Below are 27809 nucleotides of genomic sequence, written 5' to 3' on the forward strand. Positions count from 1 at the left end.
TTAAATTTTCATAGAAGACTTGTGCAATATCATCCATGTTGTGTAAATTCAGATTTTTCGTCTGTATGTTGGATTCATGTTAATGTGCATTTTCAGACAGTACCTCATAGAAATCTGGCTCTGTACTTGGTGTGGCTTGTACATCTTCTATTTTCTGATAATGTTCCCTACAGAATAGGGATGCTAGGGTTCAAGTGGTTAATACATATATATAAATATCATCACACCCGTGACCCCAGGTGGTCCCCGGAAATTCCAGACCCACAGGAACGCGCCCAGGGTGCCGGCCCGGTTCCGGTGAGCCCCCCGCGTCCGAAGCGGTCGAGAAATGACGAGTTACCGTGTGGGGGGTCCACCAGAACATTATTATTATTTAGTTTTCTTACATATTTTTTCTATTCAATTGTACTGTCAGTAGGATGCTGGTAGTACTATAACTATGTAGATTGCTATGGTCAGGCATGCTCTGTGTGTGTGTGGTGTGTATGTGCGTGTACAATACGTGCGTGCGTTGTATTTTTATGCTTCTTCTTCTTCTTCTTTCGTGTATCATCCTCAAATGTCCAACTCAGTATCGAGTAGCCACGCCCTTGTCTCTGGTCCCACGTGGAAAAGGCCGGCCTCCGAAGGAGGTCTGTACAGGGGGCAGGTGTTAATTATGTGGTCGGCAGATTGCTCAGGCTCGCCGCACTCGCATCCTGCACTGTCCGCCAAGCCCCACCTCTTCATTGCTGATTTGAAGCAGCCGACTCCAGTGCGCAGGCGGTTCAGTAGGGTCCACTGCCGGCGTGGCAGGTCCTCTCCTTCAACACCATCACCCGGGTCAAGGATGTAGTGGTGCATACGGGAGGGCCCAGCAGACTCCCACTCCTGCTTCCAAGATGCCGCCAGCCATACACTGGTGGATGAGTCCTCCGGGATGGAACGAAACATGTCTTGTGCCGCCTTGTTGTAAGGGTGGCGGGACTTGAGTCTGTTTGGAGGCTCTATTTCCACTGTGGTGTTGTGTAGGATGTGCCAGTCGTGTTTTTTGGCTTTCCTTGCTAGGTTGATGGTAGCAGCCTGTCGTCGGAGGCCGGCCGGGGCGATTCCTGCAAGAACTGGCAGGTAGGACACAGGAGTGGGCTTCAGGCAGCCAGTTATGGTACGGAGAGAGTTGTTAATGACTGTGTCCACCTTTTGGACATGTGGGCTCCTACACCAGACTGGAGCACAGTATTCAGCTGCAGAGAAGACCAGGGCTTGGGTGGAAATCCGCAATGTGTTGGCGGAAGCTCCCCAGGTCGTACCAGCGAGGCGACGGATAAGTGAGACCCTTGATGTGACCTTTGCCCTCACGTCTTCAAGGTGTTGCTTGAATGATAGAGTTCTGTCCAAGCGCACCCCGAGGTATTTTGGGGCTTGTTGGAACTCAAGGCGCTTGCTGTCAACAAACACGTTGATTTCCCTCTTAGCCTCCCTGTTGTTGAGGTGGTATGCCGCCGACACTGTCTTGCCTGTGCTGAGCTGCAGGCGCCACCTAAGGAGGTAGGAAGCCAAGATGTCCATGTCCTGGTTGAGACCATCTTCCATTGCCTTCCAGGTCGGTCGTCGTAGCATGATGGCCAGGTCATCTGCGTACCCATACTTCCTTGATGTTATCTCTGGAAGGTCGTAGATATATATTGAACAACATCGGGGAAAGGACAGAGCCCTGGGGGACACCGTTCCTCAATCTTCTCAGCCTGCTTTGCTGACCATCGCTGGTCCGCAGGATGAAGCTGCGGTTTGACAGCATCTCCATGATGAAGTTCACCATATGGCGATCTGGAATTGTCCTTGAGATGGAGTCCGCGGTGCCAGACGGTGTCATACGCGGCTGTCAGGTCGAGTAGCACCACCCCAGCTTTCTCGTTGGCCTGGAAGCTGTCCTCGATGTCCTGCGTGAGCAGTGTGACCTGGTCCAGTTGACCTGCCCCGACGGAAACCAGCCTGTTCCCTCGGGAGCTGTGGGTCCACCACCGGTTCAATGCGGCTGTGGATCATCCTCTCCAGTGTCTTAAATGGGACGCAGAGCAGTGAGATGGGTCTGTAGGCCTTGGGGTCATCTGCAGATATTTTTAATCACCAACCAATCACCCAGCTGGAAGACTGAGGCGTAAGAGGCCGGGAGGGCGCAGGTCCACACCAGGACGGGCGTCCATCCCGACTGTCGAGCACCAAGGTCTTTCAGTGCTCCAACTCGTATTTTTATGCTGTAATACTTTGTTGTTTTTTTATATATTATTTTCTATTTTTTGATAATGAACTGACAGTGAACAATGCTGAAGCGTAATTTCTAATTTACAAAGCGTTTATTGAAAGCCAAGAGAGGGGAAAACCTTGATAATGTGAATCAGGAGATTCAGGAAATTCCTGTCTAATACACACAGCACACAACACAGGTAATCCAACACCAACAAAGTTCCTGGCTGTATCCCAGGTGCCTGTAACGGCTGCAGAAATGGGCTAATTTAGTGTTAAATGGCTATTTCTAATGGATTACTGTCTCTTCAATTGATTACAATATTACGCTGAATATATTTATCGCTCTTTGACGCGCGCACACATGCATGTACTAACTTGTTTAAAATGAGGTCTTCCAACTCTCCATGAGGATGCAAGGAAGTTCCATACACAGCCTGCAGCACATAAAGATTCAGGGTTACAGGCTTAAGCCCTAGGTGGAATGTGGCGCACCACCCGATCTACTATAGTACATCGACTGAATACTGGACAACTCACCCCGGTGAGTTGTCTTCACTTTCTGACATGTCGGGGTGAGTTGTCTGTACTTTCCGCTGGGGCGAGTTGGGCGAGAAAGTACGGACAGCTCACCCCGAAAGTCCAGACAACTCACCCCGGTGAGTTGTCTTCACTTTCTGACATGTCGGGGTGAGTTGTCTGTACTTTCCGCTGGGGCGAGTTGGGCGAGAAAGTACGGACAGCTCACCCCGAAAGTCCAGACAACTCACCCCGGTGAGTTGTCTTCACTTTCTGACATTGCAGGGTGAGTTGTCTGTACTTTCCGTGGCACCCATTACAGTAGGCCTAATTCAATTTCGGATCTAACTATCGGTTCCTACAGACGTGCGCAGTCACGGCTAATTATTTATTTATTTAACAGTAAAATCCGGTGAAACACGTAAGTAAGGAGTAGAGCGTCTCTCTCTCTCTCACTCTCTATGCAGCATTGAGGGGGGGGGGGTCGTTTGTGGATAATGTTTGCGCTTCAAAGGCAGAGTCTCACGGCTGTACAAAGTTGCTAATTAGACTGCACTCCCAACGCACGCATGATCAATCAATCACAGTTCTAATAGGCCTACTTATACTGACTGAATTACATCTGAATAGCAAAGCAATATTGACCCCCCCCCCCCCCCCCCCCCCCAACAACGATGATGATATGGCTACTGCTAGTTATACATTTGCATGTGAGAAATTACAAGTGACCTTATATAACCATTCAGCCATCTGGAGTAACCAAATTAGGAGGGGTTCAGTTCACATTTCTTCAGAAGTTTAAAACACACACACACACACACACACACACACACACACACACACACACACACACACACACACACACATCTCCATTTTGGCAGGAATATGCTTGGAAGATGGAAACAATGTTGCACATTCATCTAATCATATGGGTAGGCTACTGGGCCTACATACAAACAATAATGTTTGTATTTGTAAGGTTTATTAAATGTATGAATTTGACCTTGACATACTTAAAGGGGAATAGCACTCATTTTCGACATTGTACTGTGTCATAAATATATTTACATCTGTAGCCTATATTGTCATTATGCTATCATGCCTTGACTTAATTATACTTATATATTATTGTAGAAATTGTTGTTGTTGTTGTAAAGTTCTGAAAATAGACTACTTCAATATAGACTAGTTCTAAATTCACACCTTTTTTCCATTACTGGATACATTTTTCCCTTTATTTATTTAGTTCTTTATATGATGATTTCCTGTTTTCATTTCATAGAAGTGTATATCTTTACGTCTGTAAATGTTCTGATAAATTTAAACCGAATGACCCTAATGTAAACAAGTCTTAGTGCTTTTTGGTCTGCTTTTGTTTGAAATGTACCCTAGTGTGAAATAACATCATAATAATGTATGATCAATCAATCACAGTTCTAATATTCAGTAAAGTATTATTGTGCAATATTCAGTAAAGTATATAAAAGAGCTCAAAGGCTACATATTCAGTCAGACAACTCACCCCGAAAGTGAACACAACTCACCCCGAAAGTGGCCGAAAGTGAAGACATCTCACCCCTGAAAGTGAAGACATCTCACCCCTGGTGAGTTGTCTTCACGTTCGGGGTGACAACTCACCAAAAGAGGCAAAAGGGGTGAGTTGTCTTGTTACCCATCGACTGGATGCACTGTACCCCACCAACCTGTTCATGACTTGTATTTGGAAAGACACGTTTTTGGTCATTCATAATATACTACGCTTCAATTACCGTATACGTAATGTATCATCAAGCTACAAAATCAGTTGTCCAATTACTATTAATACTCTAAACATGTATGGATTATGTTGAGTACAGTATTCAGGTCATGGAGCATGGCTGGCCGGGCATAATTATGTGATGCTTTGGGTTTAGGGTGTAGCAATGCTTCTGCATAGAGAAGTAAGGGGCCATACCTGGGCCACCTCTCTGCTGCAGCACACATTCCCTCTGGGGGACAGTATTTCACACATTTACTAAATTGATTATATTGGTAATTGTTAGCCTATATATGAGCAGGACAAAATAGTTGATCATAAAGTTTTGATCACAAAGTTGTGTTATACCAATCTCTGTCACCTATGTGCCAGTCCCACCATATATAGCTTCACCTCCGACAGCTCCATCCTCTGCCTCCCTAGCTTGAAGCCAGAGATCACCGCCCACCCAACTTCTAGACCAATCAGTGAACGGCACTGATTGGTCTATAGAATTTGGGTGGCGGTCCCCTTGGTTTTGCAGCACAGAGTTTGCGCATCTGAACCAGAGGGATCGGCAGGGTCAATGATTAAGGACCTCACGCGAGTATGATGGCCTCGACTCGTATCACCTACGAGTATGAATGGGCCTTTAGCGACCCACCACTGTCCTCCATGGCATGGAGGATGCAGCGGAGGAACCTGAGATTCCAGGGGGAACACCATATTATCTGGATGTTGTCTCCGGTAGATTGTAGATGTAAATCAGCATTGGTGAGAGGACAGACCCCTGTGGAACCTCATTTCTCAGTATTCCAAGCCTGCTTCGCTGGCCATCATTGGTCTGTAGTGTGAAGCTTGTGGCAGCGGTGGTCGAACGGATAGCGGCGCGGTCTTGATACCGGAAGGTTCCTAGTTCGAATCAGCCGTCCGACACGTTAAAATTACCACCGCTGAAGTGCCCTTGAACAAGGCATTGAACCACTACGATGAAATGTGTTCTATGAGCAGGGCCTGGCTGGAAACAAGTTCTTGAGCTTAGCCCAGATACCCTGGGTAAATATAGATTTCATTTCATTTCAAGCTGCAGTTTGACAGCATCTCCATGATGAAGTTCACCATAAGGCAATCTGGGATTGTCTTCTTCAGTAGCTTCAGAGGGCTACCAAAGTACCAGTAGCTTCAGAGGGCTACATTTTCCACAGATGTTTAGCACAGCACAAGTATTTTCCAGATAGGCCCATACATGGGCATGCCCATATACCGATTACATCAGGGATCTCCATATATGGACATGGACAGACAGATATAGAGATCTCCATATGGGGACAAAAGGGACACAGAGGCAGATGGTTACAACGGCTACTCTGACAACGGGTATAATGCGTATTACTAGGTAGACTGTATCTTTGTGAGTGAACGCAGCATCAGAGACACTCCAAAGAGTATTCAGTCGTCATAAGATGTCAATTCAGTTAGTTTGAGCCTGCTCCAAACTAGAGTGTCTTGTATGCTTAATGCGTCAACGACCGTAAAATCCACAGTGCAAAGCTGTTACACGTGTGTATGGCTGCAAGGAGAACAGTAAAAGGGGAAAACCCAGCATCAAGCCTCTCATTCTTTAATATTCGAAATTATGGGCCTAAAGTGCTATTCTGGCCGACACATAGGTGTGAATTTAGCCATCAAAACTGCAAATCAGTGCCCAGATTCAGCATAGCCATATTCCCTTCACTACAACTGGTAAGCAGTGAACATCAATTAGCGGAAAATAAATTCCCCAGAAATAATATACCTTATAATATATCTTTTAATAGCAATCTGCAAGTTGATGCCATGTATTGTGAGCTTGTAGATCTGCTATTTGCAGTATTTGTTATACGAAGTATATGGTAGGCTAATTTTGTTCACAAATCGAACCTTACAGCATACAGTACAGTATATTGTTTTGGTATGACAATAAATCTTGTATCCACGTTTCAGTCAGTACAGTACGTTTCTGCCAGTGGAATATGTATTATGCAACTGCGAAAACAATAGTTTTTCACCCCTTAGCATAGTCCCCATGATCCCCTTAAGCAGAATTAATTAAATCAGTCATTTCTAGAATTGAGTTGATCAGAAGTTGTTTTCCACAGAGGAGACAAAGGAATCGTAGGTGAGAATGTGACTGCTGATGTTCCTTCCGAGGGTCCTAAAGAATACATTTATGGGTTTAAAAAGGACGACTAGTCAGTGTGTGTCTTGGTTGGCTAAAGACTATCACACACCCACCCCCTCCAGAAGTTATAATCCGTCGGCTCTCACATGGGATTTAACGCACGGGACTTTGGCTTCTTTCTCCTATACAGACCTCAAACTGTGACTGATCTGCATGTGAGTAGTACGTCTTCAAGGATGCATGCCATCCTCCTTTTTATTTTACTTTATGCAAATGAAATTATATCAAATCATGCTTAAATTTGTTACAGGGTAAAGGTCTTTCTGGAAAGCTTAACTTAGCTTATTTGTTTTTATTTCATAAATGTCTTCTCCCTTGTATAATTAATGTTTCTGCAAATATAGCCTTTAATTTAATGCATTACTTAATCAATTATGTTATTTGATGCTTTACATTTATTTTAATAAGAACGCATACTTGGAGTGGCACAGTTTAGTAATCATTTGTTATGTTTTTTATCTTGCTTGCTTTAACCACTTGAAAACATTCGCAGAAAATAATAATAATCAACAAGCTCACCAGGCATACATTTACTTAATTGAATATAGAACGAAAAAGGCATTAGAGCCCTGGGACTCCACTCAACATGGGTGGTTAATGTTTGTTATGTTGTCAAAAACATTTATTGCTGCTATTTTGGACAGGGTTCTCAAAAAGAATAGATCTTGTATCTCAACAGGATTTACATGGATAAATAAAGTTCAAATATAAATGTAAGAGAAAATTGTATTATTTTAAGTTACCACAGGGCATCTGTTAACTAACTTTGTTTTTCCCTCTTCCATTTTATATGCAGTTTTGAGGACCTGCATGCATTCAATTTCTTGTATTTGCCATTCTTTCATTGATCAAAGACTCTCCAGTGCATGCCTTCCTTCTGGTCAATAAACAATGCTATATCAGATGTTTTCTTAGGTTATGTAATACTTGTGTAAGCTACTAGTGTACAGTAGGTGGCCATGCTTACCTTACCGGATTCTTGATATCTTAAGCCAGTTTAAACAATACACTTCCCTGTAAGGAAAAGGAACATGTTATTGATCTTTTAACGAGAAGGGATGTTGGTACATCACACACATGACAAGGTTCAAGGTTCAACTTTATTTGTCAACAATACCAATTACAAAGTAAAAGGCACATGGAATTCATTGTGCACTAAAAAACAAACAAAGCCAACACATCATCCACATGGCCCTGTTAATTATGATGCCATGCTCCGTTTAAACATTTGTACAATTCACGTGCAGCGTCAGAACAAATGCCAATAACAAAAAATAATAATTCCAGAGTACATGCAGCCGTGACTTTGCTTTCCTGGAACATAGAACAAACATTAACTAGAGTAGGAATAATTCACAAAGCCTAAACAAGAAATTGGTAGAGAACTGCATGCCTGCTCGTAACATAACAATAACAATAACAATGGCTTTCACCTAGAAGACTCTGGGCTGGGATAACATTATAGGTCCTAGACTAGAGTATGCTCACAAGCTCACACAGCTTGTATATCCATTTTAGAAAATAAGATGATTTGCCCAGGCGCCTTGCTTAACAGACAGCGCCTGAGTTCTTTTAAGATGTCAGTCTAATCACATCTGCACCTATTACCGGTAGATAAGAAGAGATCTTTTATTGTCACTGTATGGAAGCACCTATTAGATAAGAAAAGATCTTTTATTGTCACTGTATGGAATACAATGAAAATGTGTTTAGTGCCTCCATACAGCAGTATCAGCAAAGAAAGAAACACTGATGGAGCAACACCATGTCATAAACTAGTATGTCATAGTCAAAACATCACAGTGTGTTGTCAATACAAACATCCATGATGTATACAAAATCACAGTCGCGTGACATGAGGGGCGCCCCGATGTTTGGGGGCATGTTGATCTTCTCATGTCCTTGATAAATTAAATAAATGAGTACAAGATGACGTCTTAAGTTGTCATTGTTGTGACTGTTATTTTCTTTAATTAAACCCTGTAACTGTTAAAGTCAAAGTATCAATACTGCAATATAGAAATACTGTGTTACAAGTATTAAACGTCCGGAATTCAAATTAATAGTAAATAGTACAAAGGTACTACATTTACTACATGCATTACATTCACCCATTCACACACACATTCATACACCGATGACAGAGGAAACCATGCAAGGGACCAACTGCACATCAGGAGCAATTATGGGTTCAGTGTCTTGCTCAAGGACACTTCGACATAACTCTGGGGGAGCCCGGGTTCGAACTGGCAACGTTGTGGTTCCCATCCAGCCATTCTATCCCTGAGCCCATGACGCCACAAGTTCAAAATGTATACAAATCTTTTGAAAATAGCTATACCATTTTTCATAACGTTTTTCAAAACGGTATACCATTTTCGAAACGGTATACCGTTCTTCAAAACGGTGGAGTATGCCATCACATTAGCAACATGGGGTCCCGTTTGGCCCCACCAGGGACCCCTGGGTGCCACAGGCACACCGTTGTTCCGATCCGCACCAATTTTGGCAATAAAGCTGTTCAGGGGTCTACCATCACATCGGTTTATATATCATTTTGAAAAAACACTTTTGGAGGTCCTCTAGTCTAGTGCATGTGTGCTCTTCAGACACACACACCTCCTGCTCCAACCAGGCGCAGCACACACACACACCAGCTCGTCCCAACCCTCAACCAATTATACGCTTAGAAAAGTGATGGAGGCAAGAAGTAGGCAAGAAGGAAAAAAAATAAAAAACTTGAACTATTAAACCTTTCATTAACTATTGAGGTTAAATTGACTGCCTAATGCTACTAATTACGGAGTTCCCCTAGGATTCTCGAGAGAATCCATATGAGATTTAAAAGACTGTATAGTATAGGTGGCTGGTTAGTGGAGGCGAGCAGATCACTTTGCTTGAGCCCGGGTTGTCGTATCGTCAGGTAGCCTCTGTTATATTATTTGACATTTATATTATTTGTTATTTAATATTTGGAGTCGGCCAGTATCTATGAGGCTTTATTATGCTCTGTTAATTGGTGAGTTGACACTTTCTTGACACTGCTTCTGCACTTATCCACTGCTTCTATTAAGGCTGCACAATATATCGTTATCGTATCGTTATCGAGGTATGAACATGCGTATCAGTATCAGTATCTGATACACGCGTATCTGATACACGCGTATACATGCGTAACATCAGTATCTAAAAATGCAATGGTATTGCATAGATATGATATATCGTCAATATATTGATATATCGTTGATATATCGCGAGTGATATTGACTTGTTATTATGCTCTTTTTTAATAATGTTTAGTTTTCAATGTTGCAACACTTAAAATATAGAATAGGCCTATGACATTTTAACGGTAATATCGTATATTGTATCGATATCGCAATATGACATTTTGTCCATATCGTACAGCCCTAGCTCCTATCCTCTTTGTTATGTGGTGGTTTATATATGGCAACGCTATCATTCTGCCAAATTAGGTGCTTTCATGCTGGCCGTCATTTCCGTCTTAACATTACCGTTTTGAATCATTGAATCACATTTTCCAGGGGTTACACATTCTTTTAATTTTTAATATGTCATAGGCCTACATATATAGAGTTCAGTTTGAAACGCTGAGGAAGGCATGCGTGCCGAAACACGTTCGTTTCTCTAGGTGGACTGCTGCTGCATGTGATTTCATGAAATAAAGAAACTCAAACTTTATTAATTAAGAGAGTGCGGATATTCCCCCTTTTTCCTACATATATAGAGGCCACTTGTCTTGCAATGATTAATTGTATGTTTGCCTCATTTAATTTTAGATAATCCTGCCACGTGGCCACCCACCATGTCACTTCTCACACACCTGATGGCATGCCTGTTTGGCATGGGCTCCTGGGTGGCCATCAATGGCCTGTGGGTGGAACTGCCTCTGATTGTCCCCCATATCCCAGAGGGTTGGTACCTGCCCTCCTACCTCTCTGTCATCATCCAGATGGCCAATGTGGGACCCCTCTTTGTTACCCTGATTCATCGCTTCCAGCCGGGTGTGCTGAATGAGACTGTGGTCATATATGTGATCATCGCCCTGGGTTGCATAGCCAGCTTCCTATTGGCATTCTTCTGGAAGGAAACCATGGTGATGGCAGGCGCACCGCGCAGCATAGCTCTCCTCATCCTGACCTTCTTTCTCTCAATGGTTGACTGCACCTCCTCCGTCACGTTCCTGCCTTTCATGATGCGCCTCAAGCCCCAGTATCTCACCACCTACTATATCGGAGAGGGTATGAGCGGCCTGCTGCCAGCCCTAGTGGCTTTATTCCAGGGTGTCGGGGTGATGCACTGTGTGAATGCTACCCACTCTCTGAACCACAAAGTAAACGGCTCTGACAGCGCTATGACCTATGACCTCCAGGCCCAGTACCAGCCGGCCAACTTCTCTGCTGAGGTGTTTTTCTTCTTCCTGAGTGCCATGATGGTTGTGTGCCTTCTGGCATTCCTGCTGCTGAACTACCACCCGACTATCGCCAGGGAGCGTTCCGATTGTCAGTACACCAACGGTGTAAAGGAAAATGGCAACGCAGCTCAGAAACAGAAGAAGTTGACTGAGCAGAAGCCCATGATGGATCTCTACAGCAAGCCCAGCAAGCCCAGGAGCAGCTTTGGCAATGGAAATTACAGCTATGTCCAGGTGATCTACATCTTCTCCATCCTCGCCTGGGTCTGTGCCTTGTCAAATGTTGTGCTTCCTTCGGTGCAGTCCTATTCATGTCTGCCCTATGGGAATAATGCCTATCACCTTTCAGCCACCATGGCTGCGGTGTCCAACCCTCTAGCCTGCTGCATCGCCATGTTCTTCCCAATAAGGTTAGTTGGAGTTCTATTGTGGATTTTCAATGAAAAACATTAGGAGAACATATTACCTAACACTGAGTTACAGTAGGTGATAAACAGGCCTTACATTATGAAATCAATTCAATGACAATCCCTGTTGAGATTTCAACTTTCAACTAATTAACAGAACCTAACTCACTAAGATAAATTAAGCTTGTTGACATACTGTATAGTCAATTGCATAAAACTATGTACAATATAATGTCTCTTTCTTGTTCACAAAGGTCCCTATTGTTGATGGGAGCTCTCACAATCCTAGGCAGTGCATTTGGAATGTACATCATGACCATGGCAGTACTGAGTCCATGTCCACTACTGATCAATGACACAACAGGAATTGTACTCATTGTAAGTCTATATTCTTGCTTTTGGTACAAATCAAGTACAAACCATAGTTACTATACAAATGTTTATATAATATTTGTCCTATATTATTTGTCCTACATTCATCATCCAATTACTAAAAAGAAAGAAAGGAAGACATTTCTTACCATTTTGTCCAATGTTGCCAGTTTTAAAATTCATAATAAAATGTTTTCTTTTTCTGCATATTTTGAGATTGGCTTACGTTTCACATGGTGGGTTTCTCAACTCTTTCAAAACTAAAAAGAAGCCTCACTTTGTTTGCTTTCACAGGTGTTGGCTTGGGTCCTATTTATTCTTACTCTGTCCTATGTGAAGGTGATCATCGGAGTCATCCTGCGAGATGAGGGCCACAGCGCTCTTGTGTGGTGTGGTGCTGTGGTGCAGTTAGGCTCTCTGTTGGGCGCTGTGACAATGTTTCCACTGGTCAGTGTGTATAACCTCTTCTCATCAGGAGATCCATGCAACACTAAATGTCCTATATGAGATAATTATCCATTATTGGACACTGGATCCATACAGGGTATGTTCATATAGCAGGTAATAGTTGAAGACATTTAACAAGGTAATGTAGCCTTCATACTGCCATAATGGCATTAAAAAAATGCAAAAAAAAGGAGAAGAAATCATGTCCTGAAACTGCAGCTGAGAGCTGAAAGAAAGAAAGAAAGTCATTTGTTGTGGTGGAGATTCATGAAACTGTATCTGATTAAGTTGAGGATGGATAATGATTTCCAACAATGTGGGGAGGGATCATGTGAGAACAAGGAAGATGCTGCTGCAATGTCTCAGTTTTGTTGGAGTCTGAGAACTGTTAAAGATCACTGTTTCCCGCTCTGTGTTTTGGTTCCCCGATAAACTCTAGTGTCTCCATGGGAACATGTCTGTTCCCCTATAGCCGTATACGTTTCCTGTTCCCTCAGCCCTATGTTCCTTGTTCCCTCAGCATACCCTTTTGTGCAGCCTACAATGTTGACCATTGACGACTTCATATGGAAACCATGTGCAATTTTGAAATAGATTAATATCTTATGCAACTGCAACAATGCTGAGTTGACGGCTCAACAGCTCAAAGCCACTAGCCTACTGTCTGCCTTGTTTTCATTGCCAACATTTGCATTGAGTCTACATGGTCCATGGTTATGCATTCCTTCTACTTTAACATGTTATGCAAACGGCTGCCCCGATAATGGGTTTATGCCCACTCAGTTAGTAGTACGAGGCTCTCGCTTGCTGAATGCTGCGCAATAGGAAACAATAGCAGCATTATGCCCATTTACTGACAGGAGGGGAATGATGTCCTATTTGAGTGCAGATAGGTCATTGCCAAACGTGTGTGTGTGTGTGTGTGTGTGTGTGTGTGTGTGTGTGTGTGTAAAATTCTGTTCAGTGTCTGCAATAATTGGCAGTCGCCATATATGGAGAAGGCGATGCTTTCTGTACCCTGTATCCTGAAGCACTTGTTGTAGAGTTTTTTCAAGTTTGCGCATCCACTATTGTTTGTGTTAAAGACATTTCTTGTAAAATGTGAATGCAAATTGTGTGTGTGTGTGTGTGTGTGTGTGTGTAAAATTCTGTTCAGTGTCTGCAATAATTGGCAGTCGCCATATATGGAGAAGGCGATGCTTTCTGTACCCTGTATCCTGAAGCACTTGTTGTAGAGTTTTTTCAAGTTTGCGCATCCACTATTGTTTGTGTTCAAGACATTTCTTGTAAAATGTGAATGCAAATAAAGATGTTGTGTGTGTGTGTGTGTGTGTGTGTGTGTGTGTGTGTGTGTGTGTGTGTGTGTGTGTGTGTGTGTGTGTGTGTGTGTGTGTGTGTGTGTGTTTCAACTACTACAACCTGAACCTTGTATAAGTGTGAATTATGGGAACTACTTTAATAGCATTAACATGTATTATTACATGGAGCCTGGTAGCTGATGCAGGCCACAGGGTGTCAGTATACCTAAGCATATCCTCTATTCAGAGTAACAGCAGAGAAGTTCCGTTTAGCCGTGGCCTGCATATCAATAACCTTAGCCAATAACGTCAAAAAAGAAGAATAAAAATACTAATCCTCTAATAATGGCAGTGATTGAGCTAAACTTTGACTGAATTGATTATAAAATATTATTGATAATGACAAACTACAAGTTAATTTAAGTTGGGGGTGAAATTGTGAGGTGTTAATGGCTAATAATCATTTCAGAATAGAGAAAACTAATGAAGTGAAATCATAGCCGAGAAGGAAACCCTTTTCAACAAAATTGTCCTTGGTTTGATCATTTTAGACAACATTTACAAACAAGATTTGTGAAGCTGGGATTTAATAGAGTAAGACATTAAAAGGAAGGCCGAATGTTTACTGTGCAAACTGGGCACAGGTTCATTGGATGATTTGACATGGATTTGACCACATTTTCTGTTTGAAACTGAAAAGAAATTAAAAAATATTTTGAAGTTTGTCTCCTGTCCCTTTTATCCTGCATTTATTTAAAAGTGAATTATAAATTGTTTATAATTTATGGAGATTTTTTAAATCTAAAATCCGTAAATCTAATCCCAAGCAATGACCAATATTATGAATGTGTTACAAGAATAGAGCTTGTTGGGAGGTGGAAATCCAGACTCGACTCCACAAACTCAATGTCAAGTTATCAGTTATCAGTGGGGAAGCTGTCAGCATTCACACATCACAGATCAGAGCTACGACTACTGTACTGTAATGCATTGTTTCGGTCGCTTCAGCTGAAAATATTCCTCTTCACAATTATATTCAAAATTACCCAATAACAAAAGGGAATTTATAATATTAACTAGTGGTGGGAAATAACTAAGTACATTTACTAAGTACTGTACTGTACAGTACTGTACATGAGTAAAATTCATTTTTGATACTTAATACTTCTACTCCATCTCAGAGACAAATATTGTACTTTTACTAAGAGGGTATGCGTGTGACATCATCATCATATCCAGAAGTTATGCGGGGACGCCTACTGAGTGGAGAAAAACTACTTTTCTGGCCTTGACAGCCCATACATCCAAACAGAAAAGTCCTATCTGATTGCATTAAACAACATTAAACTCACTTTGCCAAGTCACTTTGCCACTCGACTTCCCATTCACTTTATGCATGTGCATAACCTCTATACAAGCAGTTAATAGCCTCCTCCTTCCTGTGGTTCATTTAGTATCTTATAAAGCAGTAACTCACAGACAACCTATAAGAGATGATGACTATTTATTGACAATACACAACATAGTTCACAAAGCAGAATTATGGAGTTGTCCACTGACAATAATCCTTTCAGTAAACATTTTACTATGGCTTTGTTCATGCCCTCCCATTATATGGATTAAGACTTATAAATACATATAAATATGCAATGCTAATGAAAGAACCTGGAAATAATTGCTGGTAGTCACAAAACTACAAAGGCAGGTAACAAATGTTTCTCATGTAGGCCCATTCAGCCCTCCTAAGTATGCAGAGCACCCTAAATTAATTAGTAGGTAAACCACAGTACAGTATATAGAATAATCATTTAAAAGAAGCTATATGCTAAACATGAATAACAATAAACAAAGCACATGCTAAAAGAATAAATATATTAATACAAAAAGAACATGAATTCATACATATTGCTTTTCACCATCGTTAACTTCTTTGGATTCTTCGTTACAATCTTGAATGCATACATTCTTTGAGAGACTAATCTATACCTGCCTAATATTGCATAGCTTCCAGGTATCTATAATATACAAACTTGAGATGATTTCATTTTCAGACATTGATCAAGCCATTATGGTGAACAGCTGACTCCAGAACTCATGTTTACTTACAAGCTTAATAAGAAACTACAATGTTCACTATAGTCATACCATGGCTATGGTATTTGCTATTCTAAGACACCATTACGAACAAAAGAAAGGAGTTTGTTTGCAATATCCTGCAACTACATCGGCTTTGTGTATGTGAACAGTTTGTAAAGGCTTAGCAATTGTGGGCTGTGAGCATCTGAGCTACTGTATGTATAAACTGAAAACCATCACATTTCTTATGAGCATATCCCTCAGAGCTCAGTGTGTGATATTAGCTCACTCCTCAGAAGGCACTAGCTTGTTGTCCCCCATGGTATAGCTGTACATTCAGATACAGTTCTGTTGGGGAAGTGATTAATGCTGTTTGCCAACAAGGCGTCCCATTTCATTACATTAAAACTTGGATCTCTCCTGTTCACATACAAGGTACAAGTTTAGTTTTTGTCTTGGTTCACAAGGTTAAAGGTATAATGAGTAGGGTTTTCAGATAAACAAAAACAATGTAATACAAAGACAATCGCTCTCAGTCATCACTTATGATGACCAATTATTACACAGCTTGGTTGAATGCTCATGATTGGTCAATCATGGCATTTGGCTGCTATAAATAACAGACTGTTAGTATGGAGTATGGATGTTACATTAATAGACTGATTAGCTGGATCATCTCAAGGCGCAGATAAAAGTCCAGGACATGTTTAGCTTTAATAAACAGCTCATTAGCAACTGTAGAATCTAATGGACTATTTTCTTTAGTGGAAGCAGAGCAATCATTTTAAATCAATAAAATAATTTTGGTTGTTATAGGTTGTGTCAAATGATTGATTTCTTTAGTAAGTATCCATGTAATAAGCAGTATAATGAACAGTGAGGGGGTCATTATTGAGAAATAAGATTCAAGAACCCTCCTTCGTATTAGCATCATGCATCACCCTGGACTTTATTTCTCAATAATGTTCATTAACCCTTACCTAAAAGTGTGGGGCAGTGTCTGTATCTGCAGCAACCCTTCCCTTTATAAATTCCCTACATTTCTGAGCATCAACCTTTGTCAGTAGATGTGCACTATGTCATAGTGAGAAGAAAGGGAGGGGACAGCTTTGAATGTTGTTGTGCTTACAAATTGCATCTGAAAAATCCCACTCATTATACCTTTAAAATTAAAGAACTGAACTTCTAGTCAAAGGCACTTATGTTTTTTATTTTCTGACTACAAATCCTGAAACTGAAGCTCTACTGATATTTACATGACACACAGGCACTGTATAATTTACAGAACACACACACACACACACACACACACACACACACACACACACACACACACACACACACACACACACACACACACACACACACACACACACACACACACACACACACACACACACACACACACACACACACACACACACACACACACACACACACACACACAGCTTGGTCCTCTAAAAGTATACTTTGGGTGGGGCTGGGGATGGCAAGTTGGAGTGCTACATACCTGATTTACATGTGTACTTACAAGAGTCAATCTCGTGATTGATATCTCTATACAGGAAAGGCATATACGAAATATGACAAGGCACACTCTGGTCTCTGGTCCATGATAAATCTCTTTGCTCGCCATGGATTTCCTTTTTGCAACTTCCTGCATACTGTAGTCCAAGCACACAGAACGTACTAGTGTCTTTGTCTGGTATTTCCCTTTTTCTGTTTTAGGTCTTGCTTTCGGGGTGACGGTGGAAAAGCTACGCTTGACTGTGGACGGAGATGCTCGACAGGTCATTCCTGATGATCTCATTGACTGAAAAGGAAAGGGGGGAAAGGGTTGGTCAGTATCTCAGTTACACAGAGTGTGAGTAAACTGTAACAACATAATACCATTTATAGACACTTTTAGGTAAAGAGCAGGTACATTTCTTAGCATGAGTGCCCCTGATTGGAATGGCATCCTTGACCCTGAAAGTGTTAGCTAGCCCTATTCTCTATCCACGCAGTGGGAGTACTACAGAGAGATTCACTAATGGAGCCATGTAGTGTAGGTGTTTATGTCAGAGATGTCAGACATTTCTTTTGATTCACCAACCTCCTGCCCACTCCTAAAGGATCAAGGTGCATTGATCTATCTCTTTTTATCAGCTGTGTTCTTTGGCAGATGGAAGGGAAAGGAGCCATTCTAACAAAAGCATTGTGGTTGTGGAATACCTGACTGAAGGGGGTGACATGTGAATTTGCCTAGCATAGTATGGTATTATCAACAATTAATTGATTTACATACATAGATTTTAACACACTACACTCAATTTAACATCATTATTTGATATCATTATTCTGCCTTGAAGCAAAGTTGTTTAGTAGAGATTGCAATTTGCATGACATAAACCCCACAGAATAATAACGATTAAACGCCAGTGAATTCACAGTACAAAATAATTGTATCAGAGTCCCTGCCTATTTCATCAACAAGGTTAAGAAGTCATGCTCCAACGCTCAGGTTCAGGCAACCTTTCATCACTCTCATAGGGAACGATCATAGGAAATGCGAGAGGGGAAGGGAACACCCCTGGTGCCTGAATGTGGAAGCCGAGCCAGCAGACCTTCAGAGGAATTCCCTCTGACTGGACAGTGGCCCTGCGGCACCGCTGCAGCCAAGAGAACAAACTGGGCCTGGAAAAGCATCCTGGAAATCTGAGATTCCCCTTCACACAATGGAATGGTGTTTTTTTTTTTTTTACTTCAGCTCAGGCAATGGCGCAGCCTTTCCCTCTTTGACCCTGCAATCACACAGGCACTTCCTTGCAGAAATCCCGCTCACGTCCTCTCGTACCAAAGGGTGATATAGGGAGTGCCACACAACCTTTCAGCCTGTCCTGAAGGAGAACCTTCAAGTTGTTTACCAGCGTATGACAAGGCATATCAAGATATCACCACATGTATGAGGAAGCTAACTGAGAAAGGACCTACAGTAGCCTGAGCCCATCTAACTATAAATGCAACAAGTCTCTGTGCGTACGTCTGTAATCCACGTAACTCGAGAACCGTTTGCCCTACCGACTCAATCGGTAGGGCAAATTAGACACACGCGTTCCACACCCCCACAGGGAGTGCAGTGCCCGGTGTTGAGTCTGTTGGATAGCCGGTAGTCCAGAACCAGTACAAAAGCCTCGGCCCGGGCTCTGGACCTGATCACCCCTATATCTCCATATATTGAGCTGGCCTGTTCCGACATCATTCTGACATCTGCATAGACACCATATTTGGCCATGCCTGACAAAGAACTCCATATATGGGCATAAAAGGGACACATTAGTGTGGTTGCCCGCTCTAAAGGCTCTGGACAGGGCCCAAATTAGCCAATTGATCAAACCTGATCACCCCTAGATCTCCATATATGGAGCTGGCCTGACATCTGCATAGACTCCACATTTGGGCATGCTTGATAAAGAACTCCATACAGTATATGGGCATAAAAGGGACACAGACATAACTAGAACTGCACTCTGTCGAGTGCCTACTTGCAAGCAGAGCACACAAGTACTGTCAACCACTACGAATTTTCAAATCTCAGCCTCTCTGTAAAACATTGAAATTAAATACTAAAGTCAGGTTATAACTGGCTGTCAATGGTGACATAATTACGACACGTTTCAATATTGGTTGGGTAACAGGTAACGTATGTGTATATATGTATGTAAGTTGAAAGTACTATACTGTGGTCGGCTGGATAATAAAGATAGGTTTCAGATTACATACATGTATAGATACAGACATTACCTTTAATTCACCCGACACTGAAACATATCCTAATTACGTCACCATCGACAGCCAGTTATAACCTGACATTGAAACATATCTTAATTACGTCACCATCAACATCTAGTATATATACCTCCGAGCAAACGCATAAAAAAGCCAGCACGACCACAATACTTGCACGCTCTGCTTGCGCAATTAATAACTGGGTAATTGGTTATTCCAATTATTGTCTTTTCCATGTTTGTATATGATGTGTAGCCTGCGGAGTTAGTTCACGCAGACATACTCGAGGGGGTTCATGCCATGCTCAAAGGCGCATACTATATACTCAAGGGGTTAACATGCTGCATTACTATGTGGGTGTATAAGTGTGTGCAAGTCCCACAGGTCATTCGCCGATGCGGCAGTCAGCTGACCAATTGGGCGGGCTACTTAAGCTCACCAGACTGCATGCTCTTCCTGCCTTCCTCTGCATATGGTTCCTGGTTGTTATGTGATGTTTGCTCCCACCACCACCACCCCAGCACCACCGGTGGGCTCTGTTATTTATGCTCCCCATGGGGGTTTTATTGTATATATATCTCCCTGCTCTTAATGTTTTATGATGGTGTTTAATCGCAGCGAGCAGGGAGAAAATGCAGCAGAGCCGAACGCCAAGTCTAATATCGTATGCACACTTGTATTCTCATTCTATAATAAATATTGGTCAAATCTATTCGTGAGTTGTCTGACTGAACTATAATTATTACAAAATAATATAGAAGCATGTTGACAATCCATTTTCAATAATCATGTTTTAGATAATCAAGTCTCATGTTTTGTTCTAGACTTCTTCTGTATACTATGCAATCATGTCATCTGTTAATAATATGTATATTGCATTCAAATCATATTTTTAAATGTTTGGTTCTTGTACACAGGTTGAGGCCTCGTATAAGCCCTTTGGGCTTCTTGCCTCCTCCTAGCACTATCCTTTTTTTTATTTTCTACGTATTTCCCCTTTTTGTATTGTTTTTATACTGTGCTAAATCAAATCAAATAAAATCAAGCATACCAAATAGATAACATCAAATAACACAGTGCAGTGTGATGGTTGGATAAAGATTGGCAAATAGGTTGGGCATGCAACAATAATAGCTAACAGAATGGTACATCAACCAAGATAATTAACTATCGGTATTAACAATTAAATCAGGTAAGCTACCCAGAAAATGGGTGCCAAGACTTGCCAGTTCTGATCGTAGCCGTTTATTATACTTCACTCGCCCTGGGACCCGTCAGACTGTCTAGACATATAGTTGATGCGTTTGGCTCTCTGATTGACTCCTATTAATAAGGAAACAGGAAGAACAGAGTGTTGGATAACTTATGGTGCAGAGATCTCACATGAATGTGTCATAGAAATACATGGACGCAGTGAACCTGCTGTGTGACGGACGACGAGCACAGGGTGTATCTCACAACAATATGTCTTCATGAAGAACTTGGCACAGGGGGTAGAAGATACTTGTCAAGGGAGTAATGACATTTATATTCAGGTGCACTCGTTCGCTCTTCCTTTCTTGATGTGGCTTAACAGAAGGCCAGGGAGAAAAAATAGCTTTACCTCTTCAGTTTCCAAAGGCACACCTAAAGCGCTTTAGTTTTATCTGTGCAATACATCACGAAACAGAGGCCGTCCAAACCCATCTTTTAGATATTAGCACGCTGTAGGAGGAAAGGCATATAGGACATGCAGACTATCTGCCAACGGAGACCTTGAAATCTCTCCCTCCTGAACGAGGCTTAGAGAAATAAATCTCTGTCGGGAGAGTTGACTTCACCAGACTTCAGCTTCAATTTCACCCCGATCGGTAACAACTTAGTTATGATAACAGTAAGATTAGAAAAGTCTAAACGTTCCTGTGTGAATATGGTAAAAGATACTCAGTCTGTCAAGTACTTTATCCGAAAATCACAGTTGGTCTCTTAGAATGTGAGAAAATGACCAAATTGCAAACTTAAAAAATAACGGAATCTTACTCATTGTAAGATGTAGGCTAAAGGTTAGAGTGGCGTTTTTTGTAAAGTTGACAGCTTTATATGCAAGGCTTGGGAAATGGTGAAAGTGAATGAGTAATTAATGTCTGATCAACTAACTTTGAGCTCTATGCCAACCCTCTTTGTCTCCATTCATTGTGTATACAATTCTTTGCTAACTCTCTCTGTATTCATTGTGTATAGTCTACTACAGCTCTATGCTAACTCTATCCATGTGTTGAGTATTTAGCACTATGTTACCGTAACTCCATATTCATTCATTGTGTATGTACTGTAGCATAATTATTATCTTTATAATGTATGAAGTGTGAAACAGAGCATAATACATTGCCATCCTTTACTTCCACTGATGTCACAACAATGATTGTTTGCATGCCCGTTGTCAAGGACTACATTTCATTGTGCTGCCACATTTTAAGTGAAGGGTCTAATTGAAAAAAATAAGAATTAAATTAAGTCATTGATATCTATGTATATTTATTTACAGACAATCTGGACTCTATGGCCACAACAGAAAATAGGGTCGACACCAACATAACATGGGTGTAAAGTAGCTCTGGTCACAGGACAGTCATAGATACCTTTTGCATCAGGATAGAAATCATGCTATTGCCTGATTTATACTTTGTCGTATGCTACTGTTGTGCTGATAATAGCCGATCTACAAGCTCACAAGTCACATTGGTGCAGAACACCACTGTATGGCTAAATATAAATATGGATTGGGGCGCCGGCTGGCCAAGTTGTCCAGGTGCATGCCACATAGGCTCTGGCCTGACAGCGCGTTGCGTGTACGAGTCCCGTTCATGACGACCTTTGCTGCATGTCTCTCCCCTTCTCTCCCTCCCACTTTCCTTCTGTCTTCACTAATAACTATCAATAAAGGCAAAAAGCCAAAAAACAAATCTTTAAAAAACAAATATATATATATATATATAAATATGGCTTAAAAGGACAGGACTCTTCACAGCTCTAACAAAATCTAATATAATAAACAGTTACTGTATATAAATAATGTTATTGCTCTACCTCTTGACCTAATGTTACCTCCATGACAGCATGGTTCACTTCACATGAAGTTAAGTTGCTGTATGCATAGTAAAAGAAATACATACAAGGGGTGTATAAAACTGGAAGGTAATCAAACCCAACGCTCAAATCCAGACACACATTATTATTCTGACACCGCTGCTACAAGGAATTACCTTATTAGGGAGAGTTATTAGTTATTGTACGTGTCTAACACAGCACTCCGGCATGCAGGAAGGGTAGCGATGGATATGAAGCAATTGAGGAACCTGTTTCCTGTCACATCGAGTTCCATGGCAGCTGGGGCTGACTGATATAGATTGCCTTTTCTAGCAGGAAGGCCCAGGACAAACGAGGAACTCCCAAACAATTAGCAGGACAACTCTGGTTGACTCATTAAAGGGGTTCAAACGCGTCAACAGAATCCGGTCTCGCAATGACAGCCTCTTTTAACACAATAACACCGGGAGAACCGCTACACTGTCAAGCTAACAGCCATCTTCAAAATCTATAAATAAGCTAACCAAACGATGGGGGATAGGAGAAGAACCACAATAGTAACTACCCCAACACTTTATATAAATTATGTTATTGTTCTACCTCTTAGTCTTGACCTAATGTTACCTCCATGACAGCATGGTTCATTACACATGAAGTTAAAAGTTGCTGCATGCATAGTAAAATAAATAAATACATATACAAGGGGTGTATAAAACTGGAAGGTAATCAAACCCAATGCTCAATCCAGATACATTATTCTGACACCGCTGCTACCGGAACAATGACAGAATAAAGGATGGGGGATATAGGAGAAGAAGAACCACAAATCCCCTCGGTTTACTACAATGGCAGGTCCGAGGCCACAAGATGTTCTTGGCCTTTACTAAGGTTCCTGCTGGTTTACAGTAAAAAGCCCAGCTATACTCAGTTAAGCGCCAGTGTCACACACTGAAAATAGCAGGTCTACACAACATGTTACACCGTGACATGTTGTGAGCTTGCAGATCTGCCATTTTCAGTGCATGCCACAGCCAGCACACATGTCGTCCCCCAGCAGTGATGAGACTGTCAATAATTGGTGAATGTAGGCTACTTAAAGTATGGGGGATCAGGATGTTTCCTGCTCCAAGTTATATCATCATGAAATGTATCATTTTAATAGTCGAGTTTGTATGCAATATGCCAGACATTAAGAACGACAATAAGGGGGCACCCGCTGGCCATGTGGTCCAGGAGAATGCCACATATAGGCTCTGGCCTGACAGTGCGTCGCATGTTCGAGTCCCGTTCATGACGACCTTTGCTGCATGTCTCTCCCCTCCTCTCCTTCCTACTTTCCCGTCTGTCTTCACTAATAACTATCAATAAAGGCAAAAAGCTAAAAACAAAAGAACGACAATAAGAAACAATATAATTTATACATTCGACAAAGTACTCAATCACAGTACTTAGTAAGTCAAAGCATAAATACACCTGGTCAAATATCACTCAACTTCAAATGCAAGTTTATCTGTCAAATTTGTATTCGAGTTAGGCTGAAGTAGGCTACTTGCTTGAAAGAAATACTTTTTCAAAGGGTTGCCAAACTTGCCATGCATCACAAAACCACGATTCAACATTTGAATCGAGTGACTGACCCAAGCAGACACCTCACAACCACTGATGGCCACTGATGGCTCCCTCCAATGCTCCCTCCATTGAGTACAAAACTCTGATGCTGGCATTCAAAGCAACCAAAGGTATGGCACCACCATATCTTGCAAGTCTGATCGCACGCTACAAACTTGGCACTAGTTAGGTGCCAAAGTTTCCTTTTGACGACATTACACTGGTGACGCTGCTGTTGCAGCGACCCCACAATAATTAAAGGTAGTGTATGTAATATATCATTTATTTGTTAGTTTTTTTGTTAAAGCTCTTCTGCAATCATTGCTTTAGAGCTTTTGTTAAATTTCCAGGTGTGTTGCCAAATTCAGCCAATTGGGAGAGAGTACCCCTTTATCAGCTTCATTTGAATAGTGATCTAGTTCCAAATGTCTGCTCACTTCTTTGTAACCTCACTTCCAATTTCACTTGTTAATTCTGTAAGCTGTATGATATCCTGGTTTGATTAAATTGGTATCCTGACCTGAAAATGAGAAAGCAATGGTTAAAATGGGAATATAATTTACATAAACACTTATTTTAACAACAACTAAAATTGTTACTAAAAACGTAGTGCACCTTTAAGGTTTTAGAATGATGGATTCACTGATTCAGGACAATTCATATGTTTACATACACTGCCAATCACACAAAACTATACTAAATAGTCAGCGATTGTTGTATTACCACAATACATTATATTACCCTACTGCAAACACATTCTCACTTGTGTTTACCTCACCTCTCAACACACAACTTGTGCAGTAGAAGTTAAATTAATCAATTTTACTTTGATGACTCCTCTGCATTTCTAACTATTCTAACTATTAGGAGCAATCGGAAGTTACTGTCATAATTTACATCTCAGTCCAAATTCTTCCAGCATTTCTCTGAGCCCAAAAGACAAACTCCAAACCTTACTACACAGCAAGTTGTATTGCAGCATGGCCCTATTCCATCTCCCTTAGCCACAGGAGCACAAGGCTAGACCCTGCTGCCTATAGACCAGGCTCCGAGCCAGTTATGCTACATGGTCTGGGAAAAAGTGACTCACTACCAGTTACAGGTCAATATATTGTATCAAAATATAGTGTCAAATTAAATGGAATCAGTGTCAAATTATTCGTAGTAAGTGCTTCACCTCAATAAAACCATACTAATAATGCTGAAGCACATAACAATGGTGAAATAATTCCTTATGTTAAATACTGCATATTCTGATAGTAATCATTGCTATAGTTTATAGTTAGTCAACATGTGTTTCCCCATCTCTACAGCTCTTTCAAAATATATTTTTATAAAGAATGAAAAGAAAAAAAGTTTTAATACAAATATATTACTTACAGCACCTTTAAAATCCCTAAGCTCCCTAAAAATCTCATATTTTCTTGTGTAAGCTTTCACGAGCATGGCTGACAAGGAATTACAGTAACACCACACCTGAGTGAGCCTGTGAAACCAAAACCAATAGCAATCTTTGCCAAACCTATTAACAGAGTGTGAAGCCACATTAAGTTTGGAACGCATAAGAGACATTTCCTTCAATTTGCCAATGAAAACAAGTGGAGGGGGGGAAATCCTAAGAAATATATACAATTGTTCTAAATGACTGTACTATTTAATACTTCACTTCACTTTACTATACCTACTTCCAGTTTGAACTCGACAACCCCCAGGATATGTGCACAGCAGTGATACAACAGTTTGAGGGAAATTATAAATAAAACCGTACTATTGACAGTGTCGTGTGCCCCCCCTCCCCCGATAATTGGGTTTTAGTTTTATATTATTTATCCAGACGGTTATCAGGAAGTGGCATGAGAGCGAGGGGAACCATACATCTGTAGTCCTGGCACCATCATCAGGAAGTCAGTCTGTTCAGCTGGGGCTCTGGTAACACATCAAAGCCCTGACACTACTCTCGCTCTCTCTATGTTGAACCGATAGCTGCTGGTTAGTGCTCCTTCATCGACTTGCAATGACAGAGCAGGTTTCCTCCATGTGATTTACTGTGTATGGGGCCCAGGCACTGTTGTCCTGCCCCAGGGAAGCTCATTTATCTCATTTATTTCGAATCACTGCAGTGCAGTACGTACGTTACAGCCCTCAGAACTTCAGTCGTGAATGCAGAGGCCCCAAACCAATGAGATCATAAAGTCTCTCTTCTAGCCGACCTAAGATAAATAATAGAGTTGCAAAAAGCTGCACTTATTTTATCAGCGAGGTCTTGAACCTGGCTGCCTCGTACAGGATTTAAGGCATGATATATTAATCAGGCCTATCAGGTTCCTTTGATCTAGTTACCATATAAGTTACCACACATGACAGGCTGACAGCAATCGGGGGGAAAATAAACTATAAATTGGTGTTAAAGACAAGCTATATCATTCCTTAACAAAAGCACATCATTATAACAATATGAAAAATGGCAACTGCTTGGGGAGGCCTTGTTGACGTCTGCACCGTATCTAGTTTTATGTCATTGCCATCATTTCGTACTCACCATCATCAAGGTACATCTGGTCTAGCTCCTGTGGCTCCTGTTTGATGTTAATGGCCAGTGTGGGGGGGCTGGCCCCTTCCTGCAGGGAGGAGCGGCCTCTCTCCGACACCTTGGGGAGCGGCCGTGCCACTGGGCTAGTGCTGCCACTGGCTGGCATCAGGGAGAAGGGGGTCTCGGGGCCTGTGCCAGGTGTAGACGACTGGGAGGTCGGGGAGGAGGAGGCACTGCTGGCTGTGTAAAGGTCCGACGGCTGGTGGTAGCGTCCGGGGGTCTCCTGGATGATGGACACGTGTGGCACCGGAGAATGTGGATTCTTGGAGAAGTGAGTGGGCGAGAGATCGTGCAGTTTAGGGCTGGTGCTGGGGGAGGATGAGGAGGATATCGAGGAAGGCTTGGCTGCCAGTCTCTGCTGGGCCACGGGGTATCGGAGGTCAGAGGGCATCATGGGAGTCATGACTTGCGGGGTGAAGTATGGTTTGGGGTGCAACGCCAGGCCAGTGCTGCGCTGAGTACAGACCAGATCGTAGTCGTCGTGTGGCTCTGTTTTTATTGTCGGGACTGATAATAGAGGCACACAGAGAGAGAAAAAGAAGAAAAGAAAGAATAAGAAGAAAGAATCATTAGTAAACATACATCTCGGCCCCCTTTGCGAGTGTGATCGGGAGAGTAAGTGTGTGAGTGAGTGGGTTTGTGGCTAGGATACCCAGTGCCAAACAAACAGTCGCATCAATGAGACTCTGTGTCTAGGCCCTGAGCTCTCCCACCCGGGCTGAAAATATTCACAAAACAGGGAAAAAAAGGGATGAATCATCACCACAAGAGACATCCAGCTGGTTCTATAATAAAAGGGCCTATTTTCTTTGGATCCTTCCCTGGCGCTAATATCCTCTAAATGTGTAATATGAAATATGCGGCTGCCGTAGAAGCTTCGTACTCAATGGGGTTCTGCAATTTCAAACAAATTATCGCATACTGCATTCTAAGAGAGATGCAGGAGAGGTTTCAACTCAATGTAAAAGTGTGTGTGTGTGTGTGTGTGTGTGTGTGTGTGTGTGTGTGTGTGTGTGCGCGCGCGCGTGCGTGCATGCGTTTTAA

General features: G+C 41.8%; 2 protein-coding genes across 2 annotated transcripts in view; one reads left to right on the forward strand and one right to left on the reverse strand.

Annotated features, from left to right (window-relative positions):
- Positions 1 to 10524: 10524 nt before the first annotated feature.
- slc52a3-2a (solute carrier family 52 member 3-2a) lies at positions 10525 to 12419 on the forward strand (the record flags this gene model as incomplete). Its single annotated transcript, XM_079522576.1, has 3 exons — positions 10525 to 11543; positions 11795 to 11918; positions 12207 to 12419. 3 exons carry the CDS (start codon positions 10525 to 10527, stop codon positions 12417 to 12419), a joined length of 1356 nt encoding a protein of 451 aa, XP_079378702.1.
- Positions 12420 to 17190: 4771 nt separating this feature from the next.
- Positions 17191 to 27809, reverse strand: part of nfatc1 (nuclear factor of activated T cells 1) — a 44504-nt gene continuing 33885 nt past the window's right edge. Inside the window, exons 9-10 of the mRNA XM_079522739.1 lie at positions 26715 to 27272; positions 17191 to 17546 (exon numbers count right to left, since the gene is read on the reverse strand). Coding sequence (XP_079378865.1) covers positions 17491 to 17546; positions 26715 to 27272 — 614 coding nt within the window. The 3' untranslated portion in view covers positions 17191 to 17490. The remainder of the gene's footprint in view (positions 17547 to 26714; positions 27273 to 27809) is intronic.

Source organism: Electrona antarctica (assembly GCF_951216825.1).
Source record: "Electrona antarctica genome assembly, chromosome: 15".
In the NCBI taxonomy this organism is placed as follows: Eukaryota; Metazoa; Chordata; class Actinopteri; order Myctophiformes; family Myctophidae; genus Electrona; species Electrona antarctica.